This window comes from Belonocnema kinseyi, chromosome 6 (assembly GCF_010883055.1).
Source record: "Belonocnema kinseyi isolate 2016_QV_RU_SX_M_011 chromosome 6, B_treatae_v1, whole genome shotgun sequence".
NCBI lineage: Eukaryota > Metazoa > Arthropoda > Insecta > Hymenoptera > Cynipidae > Belonocnema > Belonocnema kinseyi.
This window is the reverse complement of record NC_046662.1, coordinates 71,255,054-71,269,365: the sequence shown is the minus strand read 5'-3', so window position 1 is coordinate 71,269,365 and position 14,312 is coordinate 71,255,054. Positions and strand designations below refer to the sequence as shown.

General features: G+C 29.6%; 2 protein-coding genes across 2 annotated transcripts in view; one reads left to right on the top strand and one right to left on the bottom strand.

Moving 5' to 3' along the window:
* Nucleotides 1-589: 589 nt before the first annotated feature.
* On the top strand, nucleotides 590-6,937 carry LOC117174434 (neuropeptide-like 1). The gene is made up of 2 exons (XM_033363556.1): nucleotides 590-727; nucleotides 5,118-6,937. The coding sequence occupies exons 1-2, from the start codon at nucleotides 621-623 to the stop codon at nucleotides 5,323-5,325; spliced, it is 315 nt and encodes a 104-aa protein (XP_033219447.1). The 5' UTR covers nucleotides 590-620; the 3' UTR covers nucleotides 5,326-6,937.
* Nucleotides 6,938-10,524: 3,587 nt separating this feature from the next.
* Nucleotides 10,525-14,312, bottom strand: part of LOC117175439 (putative protein TPRXL) — a 10,101-nt gene continuing 6,313 nt past the window's right edge. The window contains exons 2-3 of the mRNA XM_033365147.1: nucleotides 13,036-13,298; nucleotides 10,525-11,247 (exon numbers count right to left, since the gene is read on the bottom strand). Of these exons, the coding sequence (XP_033221038.1) occupies nucleotides 10,525-11,247; nucleotides 13,036-13,298 (986 nt within the window). The remainder of the gene's footprint in view (nucleotides 11,248-13,035; nucleotides 13,299-14,312) is intronic.

Genomic DNA, 14,312 nt, shown 5'->3' with positions numbered 1-14,312 from the left:
CTGACTGAAAACAGATGATTTGGAGCGATTCGCGCGCCATCTGTTGGTCATTCTAAGGACTTTTTGAACTACCCTCGTATATGAAAGCCAGCTGAAGATTTTATTTTACCATTCCTCTACTATAATCATGCCATCAAGGGCGGTTTTGTTTTTTCTTTGAAAAAGTATCACTGATAATGATTGAGGAAAAGCGAGTTAAAAGGGACTAGACATCATGCAGAAATTCGTATACCACTTCTCGACTATCGTCAAGGATGTTTTTAAAAACAAACGAAATAAGAAAGAATTGATTCTTCTGTATGATTTTCTTTGATGATAGTGAAGAATCGGTAACAGCAAACAGATGATGATGGAAAGGAAAACAGCAAAGCTTGGTGGTTTTTTTGCGAGAGTGTAGTCCTCTCAGTAAACAATTCACAATATTGATCCAATCACTTGTTCATCTTTTTTTCTCTATATTCCTCCTTCTCCACCCTTTATTCTCTGTTTCTTTATATCGCATTCAACTAGATAGGCAGCATATTGCTTTGAAAGGTTATTCCCACTGAGAGATGTCCATATTAGGAGCAGGTCCTGCGCTGGAGATGCAGGATGGTGATACCAGGAGGGTATATGTCGACATGCCTGAACCAACTAAGAGACACATCGGAGCACTGGCTCGTCTCGGATGGTTGCCGAGTTTGAGATCGGCCCGATTTTCGCGCTCCCCGAGATATCTGGTTGCCAGGTCAGACCAGTAGGCCTCAAGATTTACTCGTCTTCAACATATCTCTATCCCCTGTAATGTCGACATATCTCTGTTGCTAATAAGTAGAAACTCACTTTCTTAGAAATTCACTCATTAGTCCATCAATCAAGACAATAATTCAATCCTAAGTCGAGAACTAAATATTCCTACAAAATGTGGAGTTCCTAATATAATCGCTCTTCTCGGATCTGTCATGCTAGATAGGTGTTTTGATGTTTATTGTTCCATACAATTTTTTAATCACTTTCAACCGAGGTAATAATGGCTTAATAGAAACTTTTTTCACAGACGTTTTTCCCCGTTATTGCCCCGGTTGACTGTGCTGGTTTTACATATCATTTTAATGGGTATATCTTTATTGGTTCCATATCCAGGATACTAGAAATGCTATCTTGATCGATTTGAAGGATACAGAAAATTTATCAAATTTGCAGCATTTCTAACATCAGGTGTTGGGACTCAAGTGACTGAGGGTTTAATCCATGTTTTTTATCAATAAGAACCAATTTATAAAATAGAATTGATTGTTTCGTATGCATGTAAAATAGGATATGGATTGACTTTTACTAATGTTAAATCAATGTTTGATCAATGTTAGTTGTTAGTTATGGAATTCTTCTAGAATCTATACTGTCGTGTTTGAATAATTTTCGGTGTTCATAATATTTGGATCCACATTTTTTTATTAAAACTTTTTTTCTAATTCAATAACTATTTGTAACCGGGCTGTGGAGTTAAAAATTTAGATGTAGTGTTAGAAACTTGGTGTTCATAAATGTTTCCCTTCATTATTAGCAAACATAAGTGAGCAATAATTTCTATTTAAACAATTTCTACATTTAACTTCTAACAAAAGATCTTTAATTTTCTATTAGTGAGATAGTTTAATGAATAAGTTTGATTTAAAAAATATTTCTTTTATAAAAATTTTGGAAAAATTCCGATTTATTCAATGCAAAAAAGACAAAGCCTAAGATTTCTTTTTTTTCTTATCTTCTTTTTTTTTCTTTGATAAAAATCCCGTTTTTGGAAATTACCCTCCTCAAGAATGTAACTCTTTTTTCTGTAAAAGTTAGAGGCAAATTAGTATAATATTATCGACACGTTTGGTTAAGGAATTTTTTTCATTTTCCTGTTCTTAAATCTTGTGAGAAAACTGGGTATAATGTCAGTGATATTCAATACTGTCAATGTACTGTCAATATACTGTCGATATGTTAGTATAGTTTCTCCATACCACTGAGGAAATTATTCACCTGAAATGGTTACAAGATATTTATAGTAAAGAGATACAGTCTTTTACACCCATCAGTTTTAAGATATTGTAATAATTTATTTATGGGGCAACCTCCAACTTTGAGACAATTCAAATTGGCATTTGAAAGTACATCTGGATTTAAATATATTAAGTCAAATTCGATCAATTCCAAGAAACACATTTAGTTCGGCAATACTTTAAATGAATATCATTAAGTTAAAGGAAAAAATAAGTGAATTCCAGTGAATTCAACGAATTTCAATGGGATTGGATTACATTGAGCATGATATAAGGAAGTTAACAAAAATTTGATAAAAATTCAATGGAGTTCACTCAGAAGAATTTAACATAATTCATTCAAATTCAACGAAATTCATTAGAATTCAATAGACCTCAATAGTACTGAGTAGAATTCTATGGAGGCAAACATAACTGAGAAGAATTCAGTGATATTCAACATAATTCGGCAGAATTGAATAGAATTCCGCGGAATTAAACAGAATTCACTGAAATTCAATAGAATTCATTAGATTCCAGTATATAATAAAATGAAATTCAGTATATTTCAGTGGATTTTTTATCTTATTATTGTAAAATACCAAGTAAAAAAATTGTCTTTAATTCTGCAGAAATTAACTTTAATATAAAAATGCTTAGAGAATAATGAATATTGCAAAGTAACAAAAATTTCAGAAAATATTACCTTTTTCCAAATTGTAAAAATTCTTTTCTTATTTTTTCAAATGATTATGGCTTCTTATTTTTTATCAATATTTTTTACTTGTTTCAATAGAATTCGTATCAGAGATTGTCGGGACTTTTTCAAGCACGCTGCTGTTTCTTCATTACATCGGCTCACTATTTTTCCTAACATTTCTTTACCCTTAGGGTCCATCCATAAATTACGTAACACATTTTATGCAAAATGTTTACCCCACTTCTTCCCCATGCAACAATTCATAACGAAATTGTTTGACCCCTCCCCCGCCCCAAGTTTTGTAATTTTTTCAAATATTATAAGTCAGAATTTCAACAATATAAATTAAGGCGTTTATTTTTGTTATTCCTAATTCAAGAATTTTCAATGCCAAATCTATAAAATTGAATTAATTTTAATTTTAAATGTACACAATTAAAATATTTGAAAAAAACGTTCAAACTTGAATTATCTTCTAATATAAGTATTAAATGTTAAACAGTTTTCAATTCCATAAATTAAAGAACCTTCCATAGTGAATTTTCAAAATTTAATTGCATATTCCAAAAAAGTGTACAAAATTGTACCATTTTAGACTATAAACATGCTAAATTATTAAATAATCAATTGTTAATCTTAAAATTTGGAAGAATTTTAAAATGAAAATCGTAAAACTTGAATTGATTTCAATTATAAATCTTCAGTATTGAACTATACATATTTAAAAAAACATTTATAATTATATCATTTAAATTATAAACATCCCAAATTAATAAATCTTCTATTTTTAATCTTAAGAATGGAAGAATTTTAAAGTGCGAATCCTTTAAATTGAAGAATTTTCCATTGTCAATCTTCAAAATTAAACTGTGCAAAAAAAACCATTCGAAATCAAATGCATTGAAAATACAAATCTTCAAAATTAAACAATTTGTAATTCTATTTTTTTTTTAAATTGAGAATTTTTAACTTCTTGACATTGTAGAACTTTAAATTGTAAATCTCACACGTAAATTTGCAATTAAAAATTATGCAAGTTTTAAGCTTAACTGTTAAAAATTTTTGAATTTTTAGAATACAGAGTTGAAAATTATTCAATTTTTAAGGTTTGAACTTAAAAAATCTTGACTTTTGTTCTTTGAAATCATCTAGATTAAAGAGTCTTGATATATATGTACATCTTTTTAATTAAAAAGTTTTTTTTGCTGTACATTATCACAATTGAACTTTCAAGAAAGAGCATATTTGAAAATGAATGAAAAAATTTAATGATTTTAAATTATAAACATTGAAAATCCAAGAAATTGGAATAAAATTTAAATCATGATTATGAATTATATTTTACAGTACTTTAAATTTAGGTATACATTTTTATTTTATAATTAGGTAATTAAAAAAGAAGCATGTTATGAGCGCGCTACAAATAAGCCACCTTTTTGAATTACTAGTACAAATTTTAAATTATTTAATATGAATTTGTTTAATATGAAATTATTTTTTCCACGGATTATTTTAGTAAATAATGCTATTTACTATGATAAGTAAAGATTTTTAACAACAATTTAGAAGATTGGAACGCTTTACTAAAGTTTCTAGACATGTGTACTTCCTGTTTAGTTTCCCGTGAAATCTAGAAAAGAAGATGACTTAATATAAGGATGTGTTCAGTCATCAGTGCAAAGTTAGATAAACTAATCTTGAATAATTTTGCGGTATTAGTAATTTTCAAAAATAGTAAAAATATTGTATTATTCTGGATATTTTTCTACAGGATGATAGGAGGGAAAAAATTAATATATTTATACTGATATTAAAGTCCTTAGCACGTTATTACGAACTTTTATTTTTATTTCTAGACGTTAACGATACAGCGGAGACTAATATACAATATATAATGCACCTACAGTAGAAAACCAAGTATTTTAAATACTTATGTATGTAAAATAATTAATTTAATTCAATTAATAGTTAGGAGACTTTATGTGTCAATAAACTGAAATAAAAAATAATTATGTTGGGTATAGTTGTGCTTTTAATTAATGATTATTTACTGTAGGTTCATTAACTCCTGTAGGGTGGTCTCTCCTCGTATAATTTTTGATACATAGATTTTTTATAGGGTTTATTTGTTAAAAATGTTACATAACAGTATTTTGTAACAAACAAATCCCCCCCTCCCCCAAACAAGTCACGTAATTCATGGATGGCTTCTTATGAGGAAATAGTAGTTCCCTTCTGTGGACTATTAGTCATTTTCCTGCATTATCTACGGTTGGTGATGAGCAAAAATGTATAAAGTCTAATCTTTATTCTCCATATAAGACCTATAATTGTTTCCTTCTGTATAGAATTCATGGTTCACTATTGTAAATTAAATTTTTGTACAGTAGTGAAAAATCTTGTGTGTATTTCAGGTCGCATTCCGCAGATGGGACCTCGTCCAACAACCCCGCCAACACGGCGCCTTGGGCGTTAAGGTCGAGGCTCGGACCACGAACACGCTACCTGCAGTCCTTGTACGGGGGTTGTCGTCACGGCATCAAGAGGTTTCCATTGTTACCAAGAGTTGATAAATTCCGCCATCACAAATTTCCTATCGGCCCTGATTATGTCTACAATTAAGTCTCCCTTCGAAAGCCTCTCTTCCTAAACCTTTTAGAAATTTCAAAAATTATTCATAAAAAAGAGCTTACTGAATTCCTACTCCTAGCGTCAATCACTCACAACCATTATCGACGAGACTGTAAAAATGGTAAGTTGCTCAGTTACCTTCAGTCGGTAAGGAAGAGCGAATATAAAATGTTTTAACACTAGATTCCTGTTTCACCGATCAGCGTGTTTCCATTCTCCAATCCATGGTGTTGAGAAATAGAAGGAAGAGGGCCATACCTTAGTAAAATCATAAAGTATTTTTAAACTTTGATCTTCCCTCGTTGCAAATATATAAATTTTATGTCCTGTTGACAATAAATTTTTTAGGGACAGCATTTTTTTTTAATTATATAAGAATGACTCTACTGTACCATATCAGAATTGAAATATCTTATAGCTAATGACAATAATTATTAATTAAATACTGTTGAACTGGGCTAGTGACGACCATCATTTCAGACGTGTCGAAATATCCGGGAATTTAATATTTTTCGTTTCTAAATTTGGTATCCTATTTTTTTACATACAATACTGTAAAAAATTTTGACAATAGTTTCCCGTACGAATCACGATTCTCTGGACTGTAAAGCGCGGCGTGTTTGGTCCCGGACATTTTCGAAAACGTCACTACAATTTTAATACTATATATATGATATCATCTCTATTTATCGTTAACGCAAATGAAAGTGTTTATCTGGACTTCGCAACGCTTTTATTTCGATATCGCGGTATCAAATCAAATTTACATCTATATACATACCATAAGAATCAAATAGACGCAAGCGTTTCGACAATATCATTATTATGATTATTGTTATTTAAAAAATGAGCGTTTTTCGAATGATCGGATTGGCTCCATTCTTCCAACCCCGTTGCTCTTTGCATTCGTAGTCTGTAATGTATCAGTGGTTTCAGAGCAAAGTGAAAAAATGAGACTATACGAATCGTAGAGCTCAAAATTGTAGAAGTAGTGATAAATAATTCGGTCTAATTGTCCTTTCGATCACCCCTTCTTTTTTCTTATAGATGGTAGATATATCTGTATTTATATATGATAAAAAATATACTTTGCTTTATTAAAAACGGGATTCCGGAGGAAAAAAAGAATTATTGGATTTGCAATAAATGTAATATATATTTAAGTTTTTAATTGATACGGTTTTAATTAATTGCATTTTTTTGTAAAGTCAGGACCTTATTTATCTTATCAGCAAAAATTAAATTAGCTTTGAATATTGGAATAAAAAGTGTTTTCTTGTATATGAGGGAGGAAGAAATTTTTTCCTGAGAAAATAATTTTTTTAGGGAAGAACTTCGAAACCGTCCGTTGATAACCAATTTTGTAGATATAATTCCAAAAATTCTTTTTTTTTCTTGCCTCCGATGCGATTGTAGTTCGTAAGTGGCTGGAGCGACGGTCTCGGTCTAGATAGTTTTCCTATACGTATTCCAAGATCGAAAACGTCGCTGACGAAATAATTGCTGTGTATGACATATAATTACAAATATTGCACGACCTTTATTGTAATGACCTGTATTGTGTGTTTAAAATAGAAAATAATTGTGGATACTCTGATGACAATAAAAGGATAATAATATTGAAGTAAAAACAGAGCAAACATTTTTTATTTATTTACCTACAGTCAAATGGAAATTGAAAAATATATTCAAAACCTTAGATCTATTTTTAATTGCTTGAAAAAAAGGAAAATTAGTGATTTCATTTGACAAATAAAGTAAAATTATACAGAGTTCACAATTAATAAGTAGAATCCAGTAAGAAAAATCAACTATTTTTCGTTTGAAAGTTAAATCTTTTTATTTGAAAAGTATACTATATATTTTTGTTTCAGAATTGAGCTTTTTATATTCTCATCATTTATGATTGAGAAAGTATTAGAATTGTCGGAAATTTGACATCACACTTTTTCAACGGATCTCCACGCTTCGAGACCCCCTGAATCCGAAAATCAGGTTTTCACGATGGCGTCTGTCTGTCTGTCTGTCTGCCCGTACGTCCGTCCGTCTGTCCGTAAACACGATAAGTCTCGAAAAAATGAACGAATCAAATCCATCTTTGGCACACTTCTTCTAGGTCCTAAAAGAAAGGACGAGTTCGTTAACCAGCCATTTTTGATCAAAATTCAAAAAGTGAGCACATTTTGAAAATTTTTGAGACCACTTTTTGCTGAATTTGAAAATTCTATGTACGGATATTTATAGTATTGAAAAAAGCAAATAATTTATCCCCATGACTTTTTTTGATAAAAAGAAAATTCTCAGAGTTATAGCGTTCTCAAAATTTTTTTAATCAACCGAAAATCAAAATTTGAAGCCGAAAAACGCACGATATGAAAAAAATCAAAAAAAGAAAAACATTTCTTTTTGAAATCCCTACAAGATTATCATAAACAATTTTTGATTTTCTTCAAAAATCGAAAATTCAAATTTTGATTGCACAAAAAATAATGGAAAATAAAAAATTCCATTTTGTGGACAAGCTATGTAGGATACAAAAAAAAAGAATTAACAAAAATGGTTATCTCAAAAAAGATCTACAACTTCGTTAAGAATCACCTCTTGATAGGACGCCTACTTTTTGTTTTATTCGTGAAAAATAACGTTGAAAAAAATAACGAGTTACCAGAAAAAAAAAATGCAACAAAACCTGTTTACAAATGTCTGTCGGAAATCGAGCGCGCAGCGCGAGTGTCACGATGAGAATGTGTACTTCAAAGCCTACAGAGCTTTGAGAAACTTAATCTTTGACTATACTTAATTAAGTAGACAATTCAGAATATGAAGACGCATATAAATACTGCCATCTAAAAGAGATCTTTTTGATAAAGTTTTTTTTCAAGCATTCCAAATGTAAAGAATAAATATCCGAGCGCGAAGCGCGAGGTGTAATTATGTTCGAGTGCGAAACGCGAGGTAACCTATTATCGAGCGCGAAGCGCGAGATTTAACCATCATGCGCCATGCCATTTTTTGTTGGCCATGGATTGTTTTTAGTAGAAAATTCAAATACTACATTTTATATTGAGAATTCTTCTTCTTTGGCTGAAAATTAAACTGCTTGGATGAAAGTGTTACACTTTTTAATAACTGATTTTATTGCTTAGATGTTTAAATATTTTGTTGCAAATTTACTTGTTTCGTTTTGAAATTTAGTTTCTTTTTAACTGAAATATTAACTGTTATATTTTGTCATGAAAATTTATTGTTTTTAGTTAAAAATGAAACTGTTTGGTTGAATATTTAAGTATTTTATCGCAATTTCTTCTATTTTGGTAGAAAAGTAATCTTCTTGATTGAAAATTTAACTACTTGCCTGAAAGTTTAAAAACGTTGTTAAAAATTCATTTTCATAGTTAGCTATTAAAATAAGTCCATCTATTCAGTCAAAAATATAACTATTTTGTTGAAAATTTATTTTTTTAAGATGAAAATTAATTTTTTGAACTGCAATTTTAAGTATTCCATTTTTTGGTAAACATCAATTATTTTTACTTTAAAATTTAACTATTTGCCTAAAAATTAATTTTTTTGTTTGCAGATTCATATTTGCGAGTTTAGAATTCTGCTGTCAAGTAAAAAACTCGTCAGATAGTTTTTAGTGGAAATTTCAACTATCAGATTTTGCATTGAGAATTTATCTTCGTTGGTTAAAAATTAAACTATTTAGTTAAAAAATTATTGTAAATTCTTATGCTTTGGTAGAACATGAGTACATTAAACTGTTTTGTTGAAAAATCGTTTTTTCAAAGATAATAATCAAGTTTTTGAACTGTGAATTCAATTATTTCATTTTAACGTGAGAATTGGTAATTTTGACTGTAAGATTAAAATACTCAGTTGAAAATAAACTTTTTTGTTTGAAAATTTATATTTTGGGTTTTTAATTCAACTTTACTGTAAAAAAAATGTCAGATGGTTTTTAGTGGAAAATTCAACTATTAAATTTTTCATTGAGAATTCTGCTTCGTTGGCTGAATACTTAACTACTTGATTGAAAGTTAAATTACTTTCGCAAACATTAATTTCAATACCCTCTTATTGAAAACTTTAGCTGCTGTTGTTTTCAAAATATTTTTTTTTAGTTTGTAAAATCAAATTTTTGAACTTCTTGGTTTAATATTCTTGATTGAAAATTCAACTATATGGTAGAAAATTGATCTAATTTATTAAGAATTAATTTTACTCACTGAAGATCCATCTCTGGTTGAAAACTTTACTATTTTATTTGTTTGTTAAAAATTCGTTTTTTTAGTTTAAAATAAAATTTTTGAACTGAAAATATAGCTTACATTTTTGCTTGAAAATTGATTTAACTTTTTTGTTGAAAATTAGTCGTTTTAGGCTTAAATTCTAAAATTTTGTTAGAAAATACAACTATTTGGTTGAAAACTTTACTATTTTTCAAAAAATTTTGAACTGCAAATTGAACTATTCCATTTGGGATTGAAAAACGATTGCTTTTAATTCAAAATTAAACAATTTAGTTATAAATTAGGTTTTTTTGTTAAAAATTTAACCTTGTTGTAAGTAGATTGTCTTTTTGGATAAAAAAGTTACCTTTTTTCTTTGAAAATTCATAGTTTCGGGTTGCAAATTCTATTTAATTGCATTTTGAACATTTACTTTTATATAATTATTCATATGTTTTGATAGAAAATTCAGGTATTTCGTAAAGTTTGCAAGTTTTGGATTAAAAATTAAACAATTAGGTATCAAATTTTTGTTCATTTCTGTTGCTTATAAGCAATAGAAATGAACAAAAATTTGATACCTAATTGTTTATTGTAAGAAACTGTAATACTGTTTTTTTATTATAAATTAAAATATTTGCATCATTGAAACGACTATTGTGATTTACATTGTAAATTAATATTGTTTTGATTGAAACATCAAGCGTTTTCTAAAAAATTCGTCTTTTTGGCTTGGAAGTTCAACTGATCGGTCAAATGCAACTGTGTCATTTGAAATTTAAACTATTTGATTTCAAATGCAACTGTTTTGGTTCATATATATGATTTTGTATTTGGAAATTTCTACTATTTGGTTAAAAATTAATATTTGTTGTCTGCAAATTCTATTAATGATTAAAAATTAAACTATTTTGTTACAAATATATATTAATATTTTTTTGGTAATTCAAATGTTTTATTAAAAAGTTAAAAGTAAGTAATTACGTTCTGGTTGCGGAGATGATGAAGTTGGCGAATGTGAAGATGTCAAAGAAGTTGAAGATTGAACATTTGAAGCGTTACATGTAATTGTGGATAAAGTTAAATTAGGAGATGGAGAATTTGAATACGAAGAAACTGGGATTGCTGAAGATTCCGGAGTAGTTGCAGGAGATTGCGAATTGGATTTCGAACTGGAAGAAGCTTTTTGACCATTTCCAGCATTCCCATTGCTACCAGATACTTCATAACGAGTGGAAAGAGCTGGGGATGAAGATGGATTAGATGTTGGGGAAGAAATTGGATTGGGTGCAGAATCAAGAGATGAATTATGGTTAATTCCACTTTGAGTATTTCCCGACTCATTTTTATTTTCACTAGAATCTGAATTGCTTGACGAAGTAGACGGCGAATTTGGAGATCGAGAACTGGAGAAAGTTGAATTTGATGATGAAGTTAGAGGAGATGAACTAAAACTTTGTTTTTCACTATTATCAAAATTTGCACCTCCCTTCGCATTTTCAGCATCAGTCTTTGCAGTATTTTGTTCAGAAATAGTACTAGCTGGAGAAGATGTAAACGAAGCTGATAGTGTTGGGGATAATGAAGTATGTGAAGAATCTTGACTCTCATTTTGATGATTGCCAAAATTTTTATTTGATAAATCTGATGAACTTGGGGAAGACAATGCTTTTTTAAGTTTCTTGGAAGTAACAAACAAATATGCAAAATAATTGTAGATACAGCAGTCCAAAACTGTTTTTCCTTTCTTCGACCGTTTTAATTTTCAATCAGTATTTCAGCTAAATTCAGCCATATATTCGGTCTTATGGTCAATGATAAAGTCAAAATAACAGCATCCGAAATAACATGTAGAAAACATTTATTTCTTTTAAAAAATACTCAACGTTATTGGTTTGAACAAAATAAAAAATTTATATTGAAACATACCTGAGTCAAAAAGCAATGTCATATTTTATAAAAAACAAACAGTGTCGTTTAAAAAAATATTTTAAAAGAATACAAATTTCTATTGATTGAAGCCTCAAAGATATTGGAGAAGCGCCAATAATTTATGAAAATGTAACATAACTGAAACGATTTTTACAGGCGGGCCTCTGCTGAAAAGGCTCGCCAAAGCTTGAGAATATAAGATTGAATGAATTAGTTGATTTAAGTAAAAATAAATTAAAAAGGGGGGAGGGGGTTAATCCAAAAGTATTAATTTCTCTGGCCAAGATTTTAATATTAGCAAAATCAGCAGCATGACTAAATTTCTACGAATGTTGTGACAAATATGTGTTCAAATTGCCAATTCTACAATCTCTTTTATGTTCGTAAGTTCTACTTTTCAATCTCCTGCCAGTTTCACCTATGTAGTGTTTTTGACAACCATTGCATTTTATTAAATAAACCACATTAATCATATTTTCTATTTTCTTATAATCTTTTTTGTTAAGTATAGTTATTTTAAAAATAAACGTTAATATTAAATTTTTTTAAGGATCTCCGTAATCTTTCAGAAAGACCCTGAACGTATGGCAAGGTAACTTTTAAATCAGTTTTTGTGTAATTTTATAACCATTTCTTTTTCTTCTTTTCTATAATGGAAGTGTTGTATATTTCATTAATACGTTCTTTGATGACATTTTCTATTAACAGCAAGGGATAATTGTTTAATTGTAAGGTAGTTTTTAATTGGTCTAAATTATCTTTTCTAAATTTTACATCACTTAATATTATGCATCTGTCCACTAAACCTCTAATCAACCCTATTTTTTGACTAAACAAATGATGGGATTCATAATTTAAGAAACAACCTGACCAAGATTGTTTCTTAAACCAGTTCGTGATTAAATTCCCACTAGGTATTCTTTGAATTTCCAAATCTATGAAACTTAAGATGTTGTTTTTTTCTTTTTCTAAGAGTAAATTGAATGTTTTCATCAAAACTATTAAATATATTTAAAAGCTTTATAATTTTGTTAGCTGGAACGATTTAAAATGTCATCTACGTAACGTTTATATAAAATTGGTTTGAATGATAATCTAGATAAGGCTCTTTTTTCAATATCTTCCATAACCAAATTTGAAATTATGAGAGATATTGGAGATCCCATTGGACATCTTGATAACTTTTTATAAAATTTATTATTAAAAGAAAACACTGTATTATTAAAAACAGTTCTAACAGCAATTCAGATTTCTTTTTTTGATATTTTTGTTAAGTTTTTACGTAAATTCAATTTTTCTTCTACGCAATTTAAAGCTAAATCCAGGGGTATATTATCAAACATTGAAATGACATCTAATGATACTAATGAATGGATATAAGGTATTCTAATGTTATTAAGATTTTGTTTGAGATCCCAACTATTTTTTATAAACGACTCAGTTTTCCCTGAAATAAGTTTTAAAGTGTTTCATAAGTATTTAGCTAGGTTGTAAGTTGGTGATCCAATTGTGGAAACAATTAATCTCCAGGTTTGACCTGGTTCTTGGAAGTAGTTAAAGAATCTTGGTCATCATTATTTTCATTGCTTCCGGTAGAAGTTCTGAGACCAGAAGCGGAAGAAGAAGGTTTTACTGGAGAAGTTAAAGCTGGAGGAGCTGATGGAGAGTTTTCGTTTTCCATATAATCTTCATCATTTTCACTTAAAAAAGATAGGGTAGAAGAAACACCTTCCGAGTTTTCTGAAGAAGAATTTTGATTTTCGTGATTGTCATTAGAATCAGAATTGTTGGCCGAAGGAGCTGAAGGTAGATTTGAGAAAGTCTGAGAAGTCGTCGGTACTTTTAATTCCAGAATTCACCTCTTTGTTGTCAGTATCATCAGCTCTGTTTACGCTCTCTTTTCTGAATTATCATCTTTGTTTATTTTGCTATTGTTTTCTAAGCTGGAATCATTTGTGTCAGATGATGCATTGGTGTTATCATCACTACCATCATTATTATCATTATCATCATTATCCTCTTCACTGTAATTATTAGATATATCTTCGTTGTTATTTTTGAAACTAAACTTTTAACATCGCAGGTCTTAGCAATGAGGAAAAAAGTAGACGTAAAAATGATTATAGACGCGAAAAGAGGATACTTAAACGATTAGTTAAAGAAAGTAAAGATACAATTAGAGCAGAAGAAGAGAAAAAAATACAAAACGACTCTGAAGGAAGCAGGAAACTGCTTTATAAAAAAATGAAAGGTAACAAAAGTACAGCAATTGTCAACATGAGAAATAGTAGGGGGGAAATGGTATATGATGCAGACGGAATACTAGAGGCTTTCAGAGACTATTTTAGGAGACAATACGGAGATGAAGCTATAGGACACCACAACTGCGATGTTGAACACGATGCGATGGAAAACTCAATTGAAAAAGTCTGTCTCACTGAGGTTAGGGATATAATTAAGAACTTGAAAAACGGTAATGCTGCCGGGGTAGACGGTATTAACGCTGAAATGCTTAAACACGGTAGCGCGTGCATACCACATAGACTGTGCGAATTGATAAATTTATGTTTTGAGATGGGAGACGTCCCAGACGATTGGAAAGAAGTTATTATCGTACCAATATATAAGAGAAAGGGAGATAAAAGCGAGTGCGATAATTACAGAGGGATTAGCTTATTAAGCACCGTAAGTAAAATATATTCAAAAATACTGATTCGTAGGGTAATGAAAATAACAGAAGCAAAGATTTGGGAAGTCCAAAGTGGGTTTATGCCAGGAAGGTCATGTACGGATCAAATATTTAGCTTAAGGCAA